This window comes from Myzus persicae, unplaced genomic scaffold, assembly GCF_001856785.1.
Source record: "Myzus persicae strain clone G006 unplaced genomic scaffold, MPER_G0061.0, whole genome shotgun sequence".
Taxonomy (NCBI): domain Eukaryota; kingdom Metazoa; phylum Arthropoda; class Insecta; order Hemiptera; family Aphididae; genus Myzus; species Myzus persicae.
Window position 1 is genome coordinate 163,738 of NW_019101876.1, and position 21,320 is coordinate 185,057.

Below are 21,320 nucleotides of genomic sequence, written 5' to 3' on the forward strand. Positions count from 1 at the left end.
AAATGACGATTCGTCAGCAATAATAGTAATATATATACCATTCTAATTTCGATGGCAGCTACATAGATAGTAAGGTAGGACAGTACCCACTAATTTTTGTTTATCATTTTAATTAAATATAAATTTAAAAAAAAAATAAACTATATATTATTAATTATTATTATGTCATAATATCATATATATTATAATATATTATAATATAAGTTGTTAGGTATCAATGTACCTATTAATTTTAATAAGATTATTTTAAAGAGAAACGTATGCATTAACAATGTATAAAAAATATGTTTTTTACAAATAAATAACTCGTATATGATACATTTTTTGGTGTGAATGGCCAATTCAAACTAATTTCATCCAGATTGAACTGTTAATTGCATTAAGAGGGTGTTTTTCATAGTTTATAAATCGTTCCTATAAAACTAGTAATACAATAACAAATCTGAAAACATATTTAATTTTTTACGAAGTTTACAAATTATAAGTGTTTAAATATTCCTTAATTTTTACACTTTAAAATCAAATTAACGGGATGATTAAAGAGATGTGCTAAATTACTAAAGGTAGGTATGTTTTAGTAAAATCGAATCCCCTTAAGACGATGCCTGCGCACTATTTGTTTTCGCTCTCTGACAGTCTGTCTGATCCACGTGCAACATGGCGAATCTGAGTTTAGCAGAACTAATCTTGTGTTGTTACTTGTTGGCGTTAACAAAACCTTAATATATGAAAGTTATCTGTGTTCAGTCGTTAACTTTTTACGATAGGCATTTAAATTGTTCTACAAGTTATGAGTATGCAAAACATTACAATTTATAATACTTATATTTTAAAAAAGCTAATGTTGGGACAAACACAGATAATTTCCTCAAATTAAATTTTGGTACTAAATTAATGCACTCTTATGCTAATAAGCTTACTCTAAGTGTTAAACTAACGACATCACAAGGTTGATTTTGCTAATCTTAAATCTGTCATGTTAAGAAAGGAAACGACTGGTGCGCTAACAGCCGTTCGGCACTTAAACTTAACATACGATCCCAACAGTGTTTATGTGCGGCTACAGTAGACAGCCCAATAATTATATAGAGTATATAGCCACTTGTTTTGGCTGTCTGTTTATCATAAATTTTGTCACCGATGGGGTCGAATTATATCACATCATTTATATTACGTTATACGTTATACCGTCAGATTATCCCTGTCCGCACAGATAAATGTGGGTAGGAAATGTATGCAAATTTGATCCAAAACCATAAACACGATAGGGGTCAAATACATGAGGTCAATATATTAATACACTTATTGGATTTCATATTTTCATTATTGATTTGCTGACACGCAACTACACAATATACGCACAACGTATTCCGTATAATATTATACCGAACCTCGTCCGGGTAAACCAGTGCTCGGTATAGACCAGGCGCAGTTCCTGTTCTTCACAACTTGAAGTATATAGCTTCCGTTTCGTAGATAACAATGAAATATTTAAAAACTAATTTATCTTAAAAATAATACTTAGAAATTCAGTAGGTACGTTTGAAAACTCGCGAAATCACACTTATCTGTAGTTGTTAGGTAGTACAGCACAGCACATTACCCCGCAGGATGCTATTATTATTTCCTTGTCACGAATAAACGACACTAGTGCTTACTTTCATTATCCTTCCATTTTCGTGGAATTTTTCGGAAAATTTTCGAACGATTTGTCTGGTAAGCATTCGATGTTTGCACACATTATGCTTATTTGGTCGACTGCGAACTGTCTATAATAGTTCATCCTTGGGCTCGGATACAAATCATGAGCACTCCTTCTTGGGTGATGGAGTGATGAAAAGGAGAAGGACAACAGAATACATTATTAGGCTATCTTGTACATTAGGCACTTGATCAAATGTACACAAAAGAAGTCGATCAACATTATGTTAAGAAACAATATTGACTTTTTTCAGAGGTTCAAAATTGGACTTATCGGTTAAATGTTTTAAAGAACAATTAAAAACGATTTGTGCAATGTTCTTTTTTTAAATTTAAACCATGTCCTTACAAGTTTAATAGTTTAAATATTATAATTATTTAATATTTGTATAGTTAATAAATTCAACTTTTTTTTAGTAACTGACAAAACAGATTGTTCCGAAGAGTCAAATGAAAATCAAAATGAAGAAGCAAAAAAAAACAGTATATCTGATCAGTTTGTATTCGATTTTTAATGTTCACCCGTTTACTTAAATATTTAAAATAAAAATTTTACTATTTCTAGAACTTAAATTTTAATCAGTGCTAAATAATACTTAGATGTCCATGGTAATAATTATTAATTTTATCTATATTGTTAATAAATTATATGATAGAATCAATGTCATTGTAATTTTTGGACTGACCAGGGTCAGTATGTAATAAAAACATAAATAATTATAGATTTAATTGTATCGCCTATAAAAATTATTATTATAGAAATATAATGTCCTAAACCTGTATTATTATATATAGCCTTATAGGTACAATGTAAATGCCAAGTTACACACTAACTCATATTATGATAATATAATGTGTTATGTGTAGTTATAAATAATCCATCATTATTAAAATAAGTATACTATTCGTTACCATTTCAATAAATGTATTTAATTTGAATTAAACCTTCTCTTTGATATTTCATGATGTTGTATAATAATATGTAATTCATAATATAACATAATATTGTAGTAAACTATTTTTTTCATTCTTTTTAATACTTAAGCGTTGTAATTTATATTTTATTCTTTTTTGAAACATATAAAATTGTAATTTTATATAACTGGTATACATTAAGAGTTTATTTTATTTTAGCATAATGAATCTTTTGCAATAAATAAAGCATTATTTTTTTTGACGAAACTCTAGAGCAAATAGTATATAATATATAATATTATGCATCTAATGTATGATGTACCATATAATATTCAAATATTGTTCGAAACCATACTCGTTGATGATAATATTACAATACCTACACTTTGAAGAGATTGTGCCCTCGGTGCATGATAAGTTAAATATTAATATAGGTAAATAACACTGTTATAATAGATATTAGTTTTAGTGTTATGGAAAGTTGGTGTTCGCGAGAGAAACGCCCGGAAAACACACATACAATATTATATCTGCATCTGCAGAACTCATACATCATACATGTATTAGGAGATTATTAGCAAGTATCTACATTCTACACTATAGGCACGGATGTACAGCAAATTATTTTGGCAGTGAACCATTACGTAGATAGAGCTCAATCTTCGTAGTTTTTTTTTTTGATTTTCAAAGAAAATCATTTTACATAATTTGAAATGAGTAAGTGCATAGGTATTAATTATCAAGAGGCGGAGCAACAAGAGTCAAAAACTCCACTCGACAGTAGGTATAAAATATAGTATTAAAATGAAAATGGCCTTTTGTAGGTAAAAGGTGGAAATGAATGCACATTTATTAATGCATTAATATTAATTATATATTATGGCAATTGAAAAGTCCATTAATAAATTAAAACTGACAGCATTTACCTACTGGAAATAGGTAGGTACATTTCAGAACGGTAAACTAAAATGTATACGAATAATTAAAAATAATAATAATATTAATAATTCACAAATCACAAAGAGTATACCATTAGCTAGAAGTTGTCAACATCCATATTTACCAGGTAAGATGAGTATGTTATTGCAGGGGTGGCCACAACGAGGCTCTTGAATCAGTTGCCTGCGGCTCTTGAACCTTGGACCTACTAATCAAGCTTAGACTAAAATTAATAAATACATAATTCCGTTAGAACTTAGAATCATTAGATAGTGTTTTTATTGCCGTCGATTTCGTTACATATACAGTTGTTATTATAGATGGCACGGCGACACAAGTTATTTCTGTTTCTTCATTTGATTCAAAACGAAAAATGTGTCTTCATTTTATAAACATCGCTTTTCAATGTAGCTCGCCTCGAATTAGTTTTAAAAATTTGTGGCTCCCAAAATAAAAATAAGCGGCTACCCCTGTTATATTGTTATGGAACTATAATATAATATAGACACTGAGCTTGGCAACTGGTTGACCGAATGTCAAAATCTGCACCGTCGGGTACAGCAAACTGGACCATCAATAAATTCTACATCAATACATTGTTTAATTTTAATTATTTTTATGATAATTAAATATAAAATTAATATATATTCCACTTAAGTCAGCGCCGCGAGCCGTTGAAAATGAATACCTATTGTAATTTTTTTTTTGGTACGTTTTTGTAACAATATTTTTAAGTTTCTGCATTAGGTTTTGGATATAAAAATAAAACTTTGTTATTAATGTGACAGATTATTTTTTTCTAGATCTCGTTTATTTTATTATTTTAATCATCTGGACTCCAATAGAATTTACTTGCCAACCCTTTGTAATATAAATGTAATTATTGCAAAATTGTAATTATGCAAAAATGTTTTGTATTATTCTAGTTTAATATTTTCTTATAAGTTAGTTATGTTGTATAATATACAATCGTTGAGCTGTATGTAATAGTATAACTAAAAGCTAATAAAAAAAAATCAACTTTTTCTTCACAAACCCCCAGGCATGTAGGGAGAAGTGACTCCTTCTACGGGGCCCCTGGTGGCCCTGGAACTATGTCTTGGACGACACATATAATTGCTACGTGACGATCTGAATAGATCCGTAAAGTACAACGATCTGTTCGGTCGTTTTGCACTTACCAACCGACCGTTTTTGTCACTAGATAACGCTGCACGTACAACATAATAATATTATGTATTATCTCGAGTATTTTTTATAGACTACGATTGTTTTCAATATTAATTCCAAGTTAAAATATTGACGAAACTAAGCACCTATCTAAACAGAGAATATTATGGTTTTTAAAATAAATAGAAAAAAATTACCAATAGTAATATAAATAAACTAAAGATTTTCTTAGAAATTTGTGCAGACAGACAGCCTCCGTTCAGAATCGTTTTTCGTACCTACCTATATATACAGTAATAAATAATGATTTGTGATGTATGTATATATATCACTGAATTCAAATTTAACTCACCCGATGAAGATAGGTACTCCACTCGACACTATTATAATAGAAACGTTAAGTTTGGCAGAGGTGAAGGACGCAGTCAGACATCAATATATTATTATAAACAGAAAATAAATACATTTTTTTATATTTAAAATTGTTGAACACATTTTTTGGTCTAAAACGTCATAAGCTAGGTAGTCGTTTTCACGACGTTCGTCATAAACAAAATACAAAACAATATCAAAAATAATGTACCTTAATAATATTACCTAACATATTTTCTATACATGGCTGTATATAGTAAAATTCTGATCAAAAATTCTAATAATTAATTCATATCTATTAGAAACGATACAGATAAATAATAAACATGCCAAAAAAATCAACATATCAGCTATTATATACATATAAAAAAGTATTGCGATTCTAAGTAGGCGTGATCAACGCAAATCATTCATTACCAGAATCTGATGCTTCGGAAGACGTAACTAAGCTTATCGTCTCTATGTGCGATGAAGTTGCAGCTTCTTCCAATATGTTGTCGATAATGAAATCGAGTTTCCAAAGATTTTCTTCTTCTACGATTGAATAATTGAAGTAAGCGGCCAACTTCTCGGGCGTTGCTAGATCAGCACCATCATTAAGTATTTTACATACATCGTCCAGATTACAATTTGAGCAGTCTTTCGTTTTCACGTGTTTGAATGGAATCGACCATGCCATTCGAATTGGATTTAATTCGAAGTGGTACGGAGGTAAACGTAGAACTGCTTTGTTGTGATTAATTGCCTCTTGCACACTTCTTCTATAGATGTCAAAGACAATTCTTATCTCTTTAACTTTTTCAATTAATTGACACTTCACTATTGGCCTATCGAACACTATGCCTTTACTCTCGAACCATTGTAAAATACTATTTTTTTTCCAGGACATGGATGGCACGTTATTTCCTACCGAATAGTATGAAGAGGTGTCCAAAACAATGACGGAGTGCTCGTCGAGTAGAGGCAATACACGGCGAAACCAGCTGTAAAATATGTCACCATAGATGTGGTCAGGGTAGTTGGACGTATTTGTTTTCGACTCGTAGCACAGCAGACCGCCTTTTACGAAACCATTGGCTGATCCAATATGCACGACGGTCAACCGTCTGCTCTCACCCGAAGGTTCTTTGTTGGTACATAATTGTTCGGATGAATATGGCTCGACGTTGAGCCACGTCTCTACCAAATAATAAATTGTCCTACCTTCAACTCGGTAACGCTGTATATCTTCTACATACTTTCGACGCCATAGTACGATATCTTCCGTTTCCGTAAGAACAGACTTATTGCCACATCTCGTGTATTCGAAATTTAGATCTTTTAATACTACTTTTAATGAGTTACAGTTTAGTGATGGAATTTTGGGTTCAGCGTTGATGGCGGCTAGTATATTTTTTGAAGTTGGTACTGTATGTCTAACCCAAAAACTATGAATTTTTCGGCGAATTGTACATTTATCGGCACTGTTTATTGTTTTATTTATTGTTGGTTGAAATTTTCTTTTTCTTGGTGTTAATGGTTGTCCATTCCTGTAATATTCATTCAGAATTTTTCTAACTGTTTTGACGCCAATTCCAGTTTCTTGTGATAATACTTCTATTAGTTTTGTAAATCTGAGGTCGGCTTCATTTTTAGTTTTGCTTTTGAGCAAATCTATTAACATTTCCTTTTTATGGTTACCCACAACCTAGAAACAAAAAATTAATATTGTTTATACGTAATCGTTGTTTTTTTAATTTTTAAAAATGGTTGGCTCGAAAAGCGCTATAAATTTGTGAATATCGAATAATGTAAAAACTTAATTTGACTTTCCAGTAGAATTTTTTTATTTGATAAAGGTAGAAAAACTTATAAGAAACCTTGTTTTCAATTTTAAAATCTTAGATATGAAAAGAAATATTTTTATGAATTTCTAACTTAAAATAATTTACAAAATTTTCTTGATTTTTATGTATTTGATCGAAATTTGAAATTCAGATGCTTGTAAAAATATATTGCTGACTTACGCTTAACTTTTTTTTTTTAATTTCCGCTAACAACAACTTATGAGGAACTTTGTATTATATTTTCAAGTTTTTTGATACCTAGAGCTAAAATTTTTTCATCGACATTAATCGAAAAAAAACTATTGGTAATCGAAAATTTCATATAAAATAAAATATTATGAAAATATTATGGTGTATAGAAAATGATAACACAATCATTCAGTGAAAATGTCATGTATCATTCTATTTGGTATTATAAATATGTGAGATGAAATAATTAAATTCTAAATCTAGTTAAGACCGTTTAACTACCTAACTTAACTATACTTAAATAATGTTTGCTGGTTTACAGAAATACTGTAGGTAAACTCCTCTACCAACGAAATGCTAACAAAACTTAAGTTTTATCAATTAAAACGCAGGTAGTAGAGTAGGTACTCACAATTTTTGATTTATTAATTCCAAATACGAATGAAGTATTTATGTAGTTATTAATAACCAAATTAATCAAATTAAAAAAAAGGGGGAAAGGGATATCCTAGTAATTCAAAAAAAGGTGCACTTTTTACCTATCATGGGGTGTTAGTGGAAGATTATCGAAGGATTATCGAAATAAAGATTAAAATTGACAAAAAAGAAAAACCGCAAAAATAATATTCAAGATACTCGTAAATCAATGTCAGACGAGCTCTCTGCAGAATTAATAAGACATGACGAACATAAAATAGATAACCTGTGTCTCATCGTCTCCTGAAATATATAATTATACTACGTTTAAAGTTTTGGTACAAGTAGGTACTTACTTATCATTTAACTGATAGTATATATATATATATATATATATCATATTTTAAATTGATTTTTTTTATTATGTTCAACAATAAATAATTATGAAAAATGAAAAATGAAAAATTGAGTATTAAAGAATAATTCAATTTAAAAAAAAACCAAGAACTATGTTTAATGTTAAAATAAATTTTAAAAAACTTACTTTTATATTTATTTTATTAATTAATAATATTATTACCTACTTTAACATTTTCAACTCTTACATTGTCGTAAAAATATTAAGAAACATAATATTTATTTTCTGTGATTTTACCATGGGGTTCTTCATCGGGGATTCAGTTCTAAGGATTTTGTTTACCATTGAATAGTTATCACATAGTCGTAAGACATAAAATATCATTTACCTACCAAAAAAAAAAAAAAATCGGACAGGTACAAAACGCTCTTATTATATGTTGTCTCCTTCTTACATACTCTGATACTCATAACTTACTTAAAAATTGAAATATCGAATAAACCGCGGTCGAGAGAATACAGATTAGGTATGTTATCACTTATTCACTTAAAAGTGTAATGATAATTAATAGGTCAATTCAATCTAATGTCGAAACTAACGACACACTATTAAAACTGGTAAACGAATTTGTTCGTACTGCAGGTATGAATTTGCTATGTCGTAGTACGTTAGACGACTCGACTTGACCGTCCCCTTAAATATTATCATTAGGTTAATTATAATATACATTTATATTAATTTTTTTCACAAATACTTATTAGTTATTATATATAATTTATATATTGTACATTGTGCATATGAACACTATTTTTAGTACCTATACTGTAGATAGTTCCACACTTCCACAGAAGACTACGGATAATCGATAGTTCATTGTATATTGTATTAGTTTATTAGGTACATACCTACCTATTTCGCTATTTATATTGGTATTAGGTTATTTATTTATTTAGTATAGTAGTTTATTTTACCATAAGTTGTACGGTAGGTTAAATTTTTTTTCAGAAAACATTATCTACATATTTTATTATATCATTAATTATTATAATAGTATTACTATACTATAATCCTATTATTATTATTATTATTATTATTATTATTAACTTTAAACTTCGTAAGAGGATGCCTACACGGACATTTTTGACTCTCTCCGTCTCACAAACTTGTATCATACCAAATTTTACGCTCAACAGATCACGTTTAACTCCGTTAGCTAAACAATTAGAGTGAAATAGTGAATTGACTTAAACAATTTAAGGTAAGATTAGAATATCGCATAGGGTTTTTATTATATTTTAGTTTTAAAACGAGTAATAAGTATTTTAAAATTGCAAATTGCTTGTGTATTTTAAAATACTCATAACTTATTTTAAAATTAAATTATAAAAAAAGCTAAACGAGGTTCATTACATAATATTCTTATTTCTAGATTTTATAATAGGTCAAAAATCCGTACTTTTACATTTAATTACAGTTTTGCTTTCAAAAAGAACTAAATTATTAAATATGAAGAATTAAATATTTTTTGTCTCAAATTTACGATAGACAATAATAATATGTCCGACCAACACATTCATCGTTCAGTTAAGAATTTAATATGCGAGGACTCCTGACGACCAGACGATTGTATCATATTATATAGGTACCCAGGTGGCTAGGTATACGGTATACTTAAAACAGTTGATTATAAGATATAGATATTAGATACATCTTAATTCGTAGTTTTTATATTATGTAGGTACGTAGGTAAAAAAAAGGTATGTATATAGTATATTTCATTAAGTTAGTTCATACACGAATGTAAAATGAGATGTTTAAGTTTTCACAAGTTCCTATCTATATAGATACACGGCAGAATAAAAATATTTTTATATTTCATTTTCACACATTTAATATAACTAATATAATTTCATATTTTATATAATGTTAAATGTCATAAGACATTAATTAATTTTCATACATTTTAATTTAATATTTCTTAATAATTGCAAAAAAAAGAAAATGTATATTTCTTAATACAAATTTTAATACTATTGATTCAAAAAATATCAATTTATGAAACATAATTATATAATATAATAGAAAATTTTTTTGCTGAATAGGAATCTACACAATCACCTTTTCATTAAATAAAATAAATCCAATAAAGGTTAAGGCCCAAAAAAGTAATAACATCGAGTTCTATCACTGGATAGCCTCCCTCCTCACATGTGTCATTGCTGTACTAGTAATTTACATACATAATGTTGTCTAATTCGCTTATTATGCCTCGAAGTTAAGATTCTAAAAAAAATTTCAACATTGAAGGTTTTTGGTATAAAAATGAAATTAGCTAGGTAGTACTTTAAAGGTCAAAGTAAAATTTCAATAATTTTCGACATCTAAAGTTTCAATACTATACAAAATTCCTCATAAGTCTTATTTACTGTTAATTACATTAGTAGGTACATGGCAATGCAATACATTTTCAATTTTAACAGCTAAGGATTGTAAATTTAATGCAAGGTTCGTTACAAGTGTTTCTTACAGAAACCCAAAAAACTAACTATAATATTAAATATAAAGTATACAAACATCAGATTTTGCTCTTAAAATTAAAATTCACACCAAGTCCTAACCCAATGAAAATAAATTTTATTCCCTAAGGGCGTACTTCACAAAAACCGTTCCAATAGTACCTATATTCATAAACGGTAAGACCGATAAAAGGCAAAAACCGTGTTATTGGTAGGTTTTATTATAGGTGCCTAATAATAATATAATATTATAAATATTTTTACCTTTACTGGTGTATTTTTATTGACAACACCAATGTTTGATGGATCTTTATTCTCGTCGTCCATTTTAGTTTTAAAGATTATCAAAATAGTCAAAAACAAATTGAAAACAGTTAAAATATTATGTACTGATTATTAAATTAATATGCGTTATGCGGTGCACTGGGTTGTGACATTCAACAAGTGGAGTTTCAAAAACGGAGCTTCGAAGTGAAATGTGAGTCGTGAACTGGTCTGCTGTGAACTGAAATGACTGTTGTCTGTTAACAGAATCGTCGTAAAATCGCCACAAATAGGTATTTGAAAAATAAACAAATAGGTATTAATATGGTGTTTACGCATTATATTAGGCCGTTGACCGCGTCATTTGAGGAAGGGGGATTTGTGCAGGACATTTTCCTCCGTTTGGCTTCGGTCATTGTAGGTGATCAAATGCTTATTGGCTATTGCCTATTTGTATAATGTCATTGACACAATAACGACGGATATCTTCCACTACACCCAGTCGAGATAAACTTTCACAGATAACCGAGTAGTCACAGTATTAAATAAATACTTAATACGTAGTTACGGATTCGCGAAGTGATAGGATATCAATAGATTGGCATCGGCTAGACAAGGAAGAAAGGATGTCAGGATGATTACATTCTACGGTCCGTAGGTGGAAGTAAAAATAATTTCGGTCGAAACAATGAAGATCGACGGACGTCAATGACCGGCTAGGTCATTTTCAGGGTTGATTGACTAAATGTGCTAAATAATTAATAGCCGTTGATAATTTATATTATACATAATACTATCTATTTTATTCGGTAGATACCTACAAATTTAGTTACCTGAGTACCTGACTGCCTGCCTACTTAACTTAAATAAAATAAAAAATAACGGTCACTTATTACAGATAAAATAAAAATTGATGATAACTGTACATTATATACAAATATCTTTAGGTAATATTATATATTGGTACCATTATTGCGAGTACGCCCTTAATATTATCTCAAACGTCAATTAGGCCGATAAGATTTTTATAGACAAATTAATGAAAGCTTTCGTCTTATAAACATACAGGTGTAAGGCATAACACTCAGATATTTCACACTCCATTTGTTATACTATTATTAAAATATTTGATGAAAATCGGAAATCATTATTTTAAATGCAACAATTATATTTGTTTTGAAAACAACAAATCTTGAATCAGGGTTGTAATTTGGATGCCGGTAGTAAATTTTCAAATGTTATCTATAAAAATTGAATATTTTATACAATTTTAATGACAAAATAAATTAAAGTTTTCCTGATTTTGGAGAATATTATCAAAATTTGATTTTTAAATGCTTATAAAAAAAAATGTGTTAAATATAGTGCAAACATCCTATTAGGGACCTTGTATTACATTTTTTTATTTTTTGACTGAGTAAGAATTTTTTATTCAATTATAAAAAAATAATCAAACATTTTACAGATCATCTTTAAAAAATTCAAAAAGAATCAAAATATTTTGATATTTATTTGGTTTTGCAAAAAAAAATTGTTTTTATAAGGTTTTTCCGTGAGTTTATTTATCTCTATCATTACTAGTAAGATACTATGCTTATTATTTGTTAGTTATTTCTTATAATTAAGTAATCACTTTATATCTCACAAAATTGAATGTGCAGACTTAAGATGACTGGTTGTTTTTGTATTTATAGTTAAAAGCACAAATCATCAAATAGAAAAATGTAAAAGAAAAAAACATATTTACACTTGTTTTATTTTACCAAAACAGTTTTAATTAAAAATTTTAATTTTATGGAAACATACAGACATAAAAAACTAATTGATAGAAGTAGTAAAATATAAACAGTTAATTTTATTCCTGTAATCTGGTAACATAATTTCTATGTTCTGAATTTATGATGTATTTTATAACAAATAATTTAAACATACACAAAAACATCATAATACTCATTGTTAAAATGAAATGTATGATACATCAATATTAACATATGAAATAGTTTCTAACTAGTATGAATATAATGCTTTGTAGTAAAAATTATCACAGTAATGAAGTTATAAGATTTTTAAGCAGTAGGTCTATTCAAGATCTTAAATCTTTAAGAAGCGATATTTACAGAATTATTAGTTTTTGATGGGGGTAACAAATGTTTAGGTAAAGTTTCTGGCAATTCCGAGCCTTCTAATTTAATCTTGATTAAATACATAGCTAAAGCAAATTCGTCAGAATCCAAAAGACCATCTCCATCCTGGTCAGCTAATATCCATATTTTGGATAATACTGAATTTGGTAATTTTGACTTAAGAAATTCTTCTTTAGCAGCTAAATAAAAAAAAAATAGATTAACAGAAAATACTTTATATAGAGCTTAAATTATGAGAAATAACAGAAAGCATAAATTTAAATACTGAATGATTTGCCATTTGCAGTATTTGAAAAGAACAGCGCGTTCACATTAATATTTTGTGAATATCACTCACTTGTATTATCAAATAGATCGGGAACAAAATTAATATTTTTAAGGAACTTGAATGATTTTTAGATTTATAAAATTGACTTCTTTACAAAATGTATGTTTTATATTATTATTAAAGTATCAACAATTTCATATTATTGTACAATATTTAAGAAATTTTTTAAATGTTGTTTAAAACTTTAAAAGTTTTTTAAAAAATGTGGGCTTCTTATTTCTTATTCATTTTATATTCATTTTCAAATAAGTTAAGATATTTTATTATAGATTAATAATATAGTTGCATTTCTAATTAAGAGGAGGTAATAACAGCATGACAAGTTCTCTTTGCGTAACTACCCCATAGCATACCAACATTTATGTTTAACAGTTCAAAATGTATATTGTTAACTTAATTTTAAAAAGAATTAACCTTTTAGTATCAAACATTTGATATATTCTTAGGTAGTTCTTTCACCATATTAAAATTTTTAAGTGAGTTTTGAGTTAATGGTAATATATTGTGAAATATTAAAATTTAAAAATGATCATAACTCACTTAAAAAAATAAACATTGTAAAATACCAACAAATGATCAAAGATAATTTTTTTATTTTTCCTTTTGATTAATTCACTCTATTATAATAGTTGACAACACAAAATTGGATCTGCTGTACTAAAATTGAATAGGTTGTTCATTTTTAAGATGGAGGCAACATAATGTGGAGATGTAATTTACTCTTGATTATTATTAACTATACAAGAATAAATAATAAATTATATAAAAGAATAACCTTTTAAACCATTATTAGTACCTAACTCAAGGTTGTATTTAAAGATTTGTAAAATATTTAATAATTAAAATTAACTATCAGTTGAATGAGTTTATATAATTATTTTAAAAATGAAAGAGAGCGTAAACAAATTTAATTTTCAAATAAACTTTGTGAACACAGATGAATTGCAAATCAAAATGTGATGTTAGTATAAAGCCGTCTGCTTACCCGTTCGAACTACTTTCCCATCAATCGTTTCCAGGTTATAAAAAATATTGTCAAAAGGTTTCCTGTAGTAATCAACAATCCATCTTTGGTCAAATTTGCCTTCATCAATGCCTCCAGTTGTTGCATTAAAAGGAGTTGAAATATCATTTTTACTTGGGATTATATTACCTGCATGATATAAATATAATTATATAATAAGTATTAACATTATTAGCTTTATTAATATAACAATATGACAGTATCCTGGTATCCATGAGACAATATTATGTATGTTTAGACCTCAAATTATGTCAGTTTATAATTTTAACTACTATATATAATATTCTTACCTAATAACTGACAATTCAATTTAAAAAATAAACTTAACTCTGAATACTTTTTGTACTACATTTTAACAAATAAATATATGTTGATTTGGTGAGAAAATAAAATGTTCTGCAGCTTGCAGGCCCTTCGAATTTGATGGGGGGGGGGGGGATGCACCATCTGCACTTAATGAAGGCCTGTCCAACATACACAGTTATGTAAAGCTAATATATAAATGCTTTGAAAATAAATATAATTTGGTATATTTTCACAATCCAACCTCCCAATAGATCAGTACACATTTTTTTGCCTTCTCTCATTTGACAGTAAGAAGGAAATTAAAATACTGTTGTCTCTATACATGACATTTTCTATTAGGCTTTGGATTGAGTAATTATAATCCGTTTAAAATTATTGTCATAACTAATCATTCAATAATAAAATAAATTAATTGTGTAAATATTTTAAATGCTTAATAATAATTGAATGTATTTTTAGTATACAAGTTATTATCAAAAGAAGTAATTGCTATTTTTCATTAACTGTTCCTATTAATTTTTGATTGTATTACAGTACCGAATTGTAATTATTAAGTATTGAAGCAATCTTAGCTGTTTATAATAATATTAAATATAACTTGAGTTAAATGAAAACATACTTTGTACTTCTACTTCATTCATTGTCATTTCCATACTGAATCCATCCATTAAATTTGTTGCACGATTTATTAATTTTTCATCTAAAGAGTTGAAAGAAGAAAAATCTTTTCCTTTTAATATTTCCTATGAAATTTAAAGAAAGAAATAAAAGAAGAAATATTATATAACATTTTTTAGAAATAAAAAATTATTATTTGAACCTTCATATGTTCGACTTCTGGAAAATCACCCACACTAAGGTTTTTGTACTTATTTTGGATATCAGTAAACACACTTTCCAAATTATTAATTAACTCATTTTGACGATGGCTTTTATTTATAATCCTTGATAATAGTGGTAAACGAGATTTGAGCTCGCTCATTATATATGCATGTACCTTAAACAGGATTTTAATTTTAGAATAATTAAATTACTTAGTATTCATTTAATTACATTTTGCATTCAATAAATGGTATTATATATAGTATACTGTATACCTATATATTAATAAATTATAATACTTACAATTGCTGTGTTTGCTCTCTTTCCAATATGATTCAATTTGGATATGACTGAATTGTGTGGAAGAGATTTCATATCTTGAAATAAGTCATTTTCTTCTTCATTAAACATACTAAAAATACAATTTAATAAAACTATAAACATCTAAATGTAAACATACACAATTATTATAAGGATAAATCAATCATTATTTCTTCATTTTTCAATTTTTAGGAATAATTTGTATAATTTGAATACATTAAATATATGGTGCAACATTTTTTAATTATTTCCATGAATAACTTTAAACCAGGTTCTTTTTAGCAAAATTGATTCTAAAACAAACATCTGACTTTAGTTCAGTATGTTTAATATAATCTCAACTCTAGTATTAATTTTTGATTGATGAACAGCAAATCATAAATTTGGAAATACTTATTTATTGGCTTAAATAAAAGCTTATGCTTTTGAAAAGCACACTTCTACATGAAATTCAGTTTTTATTGAATTTAAATATCAATAACCAGTATTCACAATATAGTGCAAATAGTTATAATTTTCTAACGGAAAAAAAATTTTAAATTATGAAAGATTAACTAACTCAAAGTTCAAGTAGCTGAAAATTATTAGTGCTCGACATTGAATTCATTTTCCCTCTTAATTAGCAATTTTATAGTATATAACTATTTATAAACTTACATCCGATTAACATCATTTTTATAAGGCTGATCCCAAAATGAACCAACATACACTCTAGGAACTTCTGGACAATGTATTGCTTTTCCGAGAGCCCACATGAGTGCACCATGAACTCTTAACAATTCTCTTGCGCTAAAAAAAAATCAAAACTTATTCTTATTATTAAGTATAAAAAAAACACGAAATTATATTGGATCAATTGTAATTAAACTAATTTGTTTGAAAAGAGAACATAGATGATCTATAGACTCTGTCTGCCTCTAAACATTAATAAATCTTATCTAACCATTTAACAACTTAAAATTAAGATTGTTATCTACAAAATAAATTATATATCTAACAAATTAAAAACTATTGTTTATTCAAAAAATTGTAAGGAATTTACTTACAATTTGTTTGTTTGAATAATATTGTGATAATACCTCTAACCTACTTAATAAATGTAATAACTGAATGTTAATTAAATGTTGAAAAAAAAATTCTTTATAATTTAAAAATTGAGATATTCTTTAGATGACCCAGCAAATTATACCAGGTGGTTTTAGAAATATTTTGATACTCAAGAACCAGAAAGTACCTCAAATATTCTCTAACAGTATAACCCTTAAATATGCTTTTACAAAAAAAAAATTAAGAAATACTAGGTATGCTTTAAACGTGAAAAAAAATGTAACAAATCAATTAAATAATTAACAACTAGAACAAACATGTTTCATAAGAAAATCTTACAAATTGAAACAATTGACGACAATTTAGCATACAACTCTATATTACAGTCTACATTAAACAATGTTCTACAGAAAAAATACATTAAAAAAATGTGGACAAATACGAAAGGTACAAATAATTATCAAAGGTATATTTAAACATTATAAAAAATTCCTATTCCCTACATACTATTTTTTTAAGTGCCTTGTTGTTTATTTATCAAATAAAAAAAAATTCCTATAATATGTCATTATTTGTATAAAATATTAGCCAATTTCTTAATATTCAATTGTATACAAAATAAAATGTTGCAAGTATATTATTTTTAGTTAAATGGAGCATCAAGAAACCTCACCCGAATAATACTACATAGCCTCAGTAAAAAGATTTAAGAATATAAAATTCCTGTTCCTAAATATTAACAATTAAAAGAATAAATTACAATTTGTATAAAATAAATATCTCTAAAGCAAATTATGTATCCATAATGTAAACAGCTATACAGTGGGTATATTTTACCAAATTATAATTTTAAGTAGGTATGTATTTAAATTCAAATTCAATTATATTCAAGTACTCTTATTTCAAATATTTTCATATAAGTTCAGAGAATGAGTAGGTAATTATTAGAATTATTGTGATTTGTATCTAAAAATACAGTATTCAATTCAACCTAGTTCAAAACTTACTCAATTGTATCTGCTTTATTTAAAACAATTCTTAATTTGCTATCGTGGTCCTTTAATACATCAATAGCTGCTTTCAATTCATCTGAGATATCCAGTTTGTTAGCATCAAAAGTCAATACTATCATATCTGACCGCTCAGCAAACCAATTTAAAGTGTCATTAAAACTATAATCTCGTTGAGCTCTTTGTTTTTCTCCCGATAATATACCAGGTGTATCAACAAATGTAATGGAATTCAATAATGGAGTATTCACAATTCCACAACTAAGTTTTTTTAAAAACTTATTTCCAAACCGTGATAAATCACAAAAATGTTTAGATGGGTCAGCTACAAGGGCATTACCGGGTATAGACTGTTCATTATCACCACCCATGACCACCATAAATTTATCTGTAGTTGGTTCCGGCCCTACGCGAATACCAGGGTAGTCTTTTTCAATTAGATATCTAAAACAAATAATTTGATGAAAAAAAAAAAATAGGTACATACATTTTTTTAAATGTCTAAGCATAGATTTCAAAAACTTTTCATTTACCTTATCATTGATGTTTTGCCAGTAGAATATTGACCAACAAATAGTACCATGGGTTTAGCATCAAAATCTTGGTCTGTTAATGGCGGCAAATGAAACTCATGAAACAAATATTTGTTTTCGAGAGGTAAGAGTTTTGATTTATAAATGTGTTTTAAACGACTAAGAAATGTATCATCATTGTTTACAAAATTCCTAAAACAAATTAAATTAATTTAATTTAAATATTAAACCATAATATAATCATTATTAATTTGTTTCTCTTTACTTGTAAAACGACCGGTGGATTATCTTAGTAAAATTTGGATTTTTGCTCAAAGCCTTACAGCAGCGGACATAACAATAAGGAAGTACACCCATTTTTACGAAAATTAAAGATTGTCTTCTAGTTGGATTAAAAATATTTCAAATTGGAGTTATACATGAAAACAATTAACAAATGATAATAGAACAAACTAAGACAAGGAAAAACATTTTTATCGTTTATAAAAAAAACTGAAAACGAAATATCAAAAACTTAACTCAGAAAGTCAGATCAAAACTTTGGAGACTCGGTACGAGGGATCAGACTATCAGAGTATCCACAGACCACTACCAGAGACATCAGAGTATAAGGCATTCAGATTTCACAATAATTCGCAAGCCGCAACTGACAATATATTACAAGAGCTATGAACATGAAGTAGATAACAAATTAACAACGGACGCGCTATACGTGCCGCCACTCGTGTTATAAAAAAAAAAATAACACTGTGATAGTACCAATATAGATAACAGATATCAAAAAGTAACTAACCTTGAAAATTTTAAAAATTAATGTAATGAATTAATCACGGCTATTTAAAAAAAAATTAAGAGGATGTCAGGTTGTCGGCACACATTAGTTTACTCTCTCTGATGGACGCGCAGCAGCATGGCAAATCTACATTTAGCAGAACTAACCCTGTCAACTGTCACCAGCTGCTGTATTGTTACTTTTAATATTACATTAGAGTAAATTCGACTATTATTAAACTAAGAACAACTATTACATAAGCTAAAAACAATTACATAAGCATAGAACATTGCTCCTACTTTGGCTGTTTTACTGTATTTTCATTTTTATTCAATTTATAAGCATTTTAAAACTATAATAATTTGCACGCTCATAACTTACATAAAAATTAAAATATTAGAAAACAGTCAATGTAGGGACACAGGTAGTGTTCTTAAATTTGGTAATAAGTGATTTCACCATAATATCACAGATTATATTATTATCTGTGATAATATTAAAAGTAACAAGCAATAACACTGGGTTGGTTCTGCCATCAGTTGAAGCATTGATTATCAGTTATTGGCATATTTTGGAATGGCAAAACAATAAAACATTATTGTTATTTGTTATGCACTTGCACTATGCAGTAAATTGAATATTATTCCACAAATAAGTATATTACAGAATATGTTGTTTGTATATGTTATTGCTGTTATTAGTTATAGCTTATTACTTATTTTTAGTTTTTACCAACTCAATAATTTCTTTATTCATAATTTTTCCATTATTATGGACTTATGGTTGTCCTCTTCTCGACCTACTGCCTATAGTTGCTCGAATAGATTTTAAAAAAGGATCAATCCATATATTTTTTTAGAAGTACTTTATTAAGTAGCAAGTTAAGGTGTCTTAAGAAAATAGTTACTTTCAATAAGTTTAAGTTATTTAAAAATATAAACAAACGTTTAAGGAAATATTAACATTATTGACTACAATACATAAATTAGTTGTCACTTTTTAAAATTACAACATACCTAGTGAAATGCTCCCGTAAATTTACCTTTTTAGGTAGGTATTCTACTGTTTCTACTAAAGCTACCTATCAACCAACCATCGTCAGAACGAAATAATAATACACATAGGTACATTAAAAAGTTAATAAATCTATGCATTATACATTTTGTTGTAAGTATAGTAATATAGTATAGTGAGTATACTATAACCGTTAATAACAATGTTTTTGAAAAAAAATGCATTTTCGGCAGATGTTTGGTAGTGAAGAGAGCCCCTCTTAGAGGTTAAGCCGGTTAAGGCCAAGTAAAGTTTATGAATAAAATTGAAAATTGAATTGTTTAACTTTTATTTATAAAACAGCTGCAAAACACGATTTTGCCCGGTAATAAAATATAAAGTACAGCGCTATATAGGTATATCTCGGTTTTAGTGTACCTACCTCAGTTCACGGGCATCTAGCACAGTCCGTGTATCTAGCTTTGAGTAATAATTCAACCGTAAGTAGCAAATTTAATTCAGCACTTGGCATATATTGTTATGTGGTTTAAACTAATCTCTAAGCTTTTCTGGTACCTCGAAGATTTTCATCGACACATTTGGTTTTGAGAAATAGTTTAGGCCATGTAAACGTGACAATTTGATGTGGGTATGGTTTTGCCTTATCTGCCCAGTGCCCGAGTAACCAATCGCAATCATTAATGTAACAAAAAAAAAATACTAATTTCTACTATCTAATACTATAATAATACGTAACCAACAGCAACGTTTAAAAAAAAATCCAATTTCTTCGGTGAATCTCAGAATCCTTGTTTGAGAACCTTTAATGCTAATTTAGGAAAATCTTTTGTTAAATCATACAACGAAACTACTGGCCAAATGTCATAGTCAATAGTCATCATTTTCTAGCTCTGGCTAGGCGATGATGAATCAGACAGCGTGCAAGTTATTTTATTTATAGATTATGCATGTTGTTAAATAATTTAGACTCTTATTAAGTATTTAAATATAGGTACTTTATTCATAACTCGTACGAAGTCAAAGTTTAATAATAACAATAATAACAATATTCTCACTTATCTATCCAGTATAGCAACACGTAGGTACACGATGTTACAACATTATGTTTCAAATTAATTTATAAATGATACAACTATATACGTACAACTCAGAAGTCGTAAAAACCTCATAAAATGTGCCAGGGGGGGGGGGAAGGAGCACACCCAGGACTATATAAATATTAAATAATATCAGTTTCCTAAAGTTTCGTGTCTTCAAAAATGTTTAGTTTTACAAAAACCCATATATTTTATTTTTGATATTTATATTTTATTTCAGATATCAATAATATAT

The 21,320-nt window shown here is 27.7% G+C and overlaps 3 protein-coding genes across 11 annotated transcripts in view; 1 reads left to right on the forward strand and 2 right to left on the reverse strand.

Moving 5' to 3' along the window:
• Positions 1 to 2,664, forward strand: part of LOC111030633 (rhodopsin-like) — a 45,532-nt gene extending 42,868 nt beyond the window's left edge. For all 9 annotated transcript variants that reach the window (XM_022310227.1, XM_022310225.1, XM_022310228.1 and 6 more), the window contains one exon: positions 2,119 to 2,664. In XM_022310227.1, coding sequence (XP_022165919.1) covers positions 2,119 to 2,216 — 98 coding nt within the window. In that variant the 3' untranslated portion in view covers positions 2,217 to 2,664. The remainder of the gene's footprint in view (positions 1 to 2,118) is intronic.
• Positions 2,665 to 5,232: 2,568 nt separating this feature from the next.
• Positions 5,233 to 11,285, reverse strand: LOC111030637. Its single transcript, XM_022310237.1, has 2 exons — positions 10,668 to 11,285; positions 5,233 to 6,784 (listed from the first exon to the last, which is right to left on the reverse strand). The coding sequence occupies exons 1-2, from the start codon at positions 10,728 to 10,730 to the stop codon at positions 5,504 to 5,506; spliced, it is 1,344 nt and encodes a 447-aa protein (XP_022165929.1). The 5' UTR covers positions 10,731 to 11,285; the 3' UTR covers positions 5,233 to 5,503.
• Positions 11,286 to 12,416: 1,131 nt separating this feature from the next.
• LOC111030631 (EH domain-containing protein 3-like) lies at positions 12,417 to 18,866 on the reverse strand. The gene is made up of 9 exons (XM_022310222.1): positions 18,468 to 18,866; positions 18,203 to 18,394; positions 17,667 to 18,113; positions 16,270 to 16,401; positions 15,595 to 15,703; positions 15,290 to 15,466; positions 15,089 to 15,212; positions 14,125 to 14,292; positions 12,417 to 12,990 (listed from the first exon to the last, which is right to left on the reverse strand). Exons 1-9 carry the CDS (start codon positions 18,557 to 18,559, stop codon positions 12,767 to 12,769), a joined length of 1,665 nt encoding a protein of 554 aa, XP_022165914.1. The 5' UTR covers positions 18,560 to 18,866; the 3' UTR covers positions 12,417 to 12,766.
• Positions 18,867 to 21,320: the final 2,454 nt, after the last annotated feature.

What these genes read in the sequence shown, in the direction of transcription:
- LOC111030637 (XM_022310237.1), bottom strand. Translation starts at nt 10,730, where the DNA reads ATGGACGACGAGAATAAAGATCCATCAAACATTGGTGTTGTCAATAAA. An exon ending in ATAAAAATACACCAGTAAAG is followed by an intron (nt 6,785 to 10,667) that starts GTAAAAATATTT and finishes TTTTGTTTCTAG; the next exon opens with GTTGTGGGTAACCATAAAAA.
- LOC111030631 (XM_022310222.1), bottom strand. Translation starts at nt 18,559, where the DNA reads ATGGGTGTACTTCCTTATTGTTATGTCCGCTGCTGTAAGGCTTTGAGC. An exon ending in AATAAAGCAGATACAATTGA is followed by an intron (nt 16,402 to 17,666) that starts GTAAGTTTTGAA and finishes ATTTTTTTTTAG; the next exon opens with CGCAAGAGAATTGTTAAGAG. An exon ending in TGGGAAAGTAGTTCGAACGG is followed by an intron (nt 12,991 to 14,124) that starts GTAAGCAGACGG and finishes TTTTTTATTTAG; the next exon opens with CTGCTAAAGAAGAATTTCTT.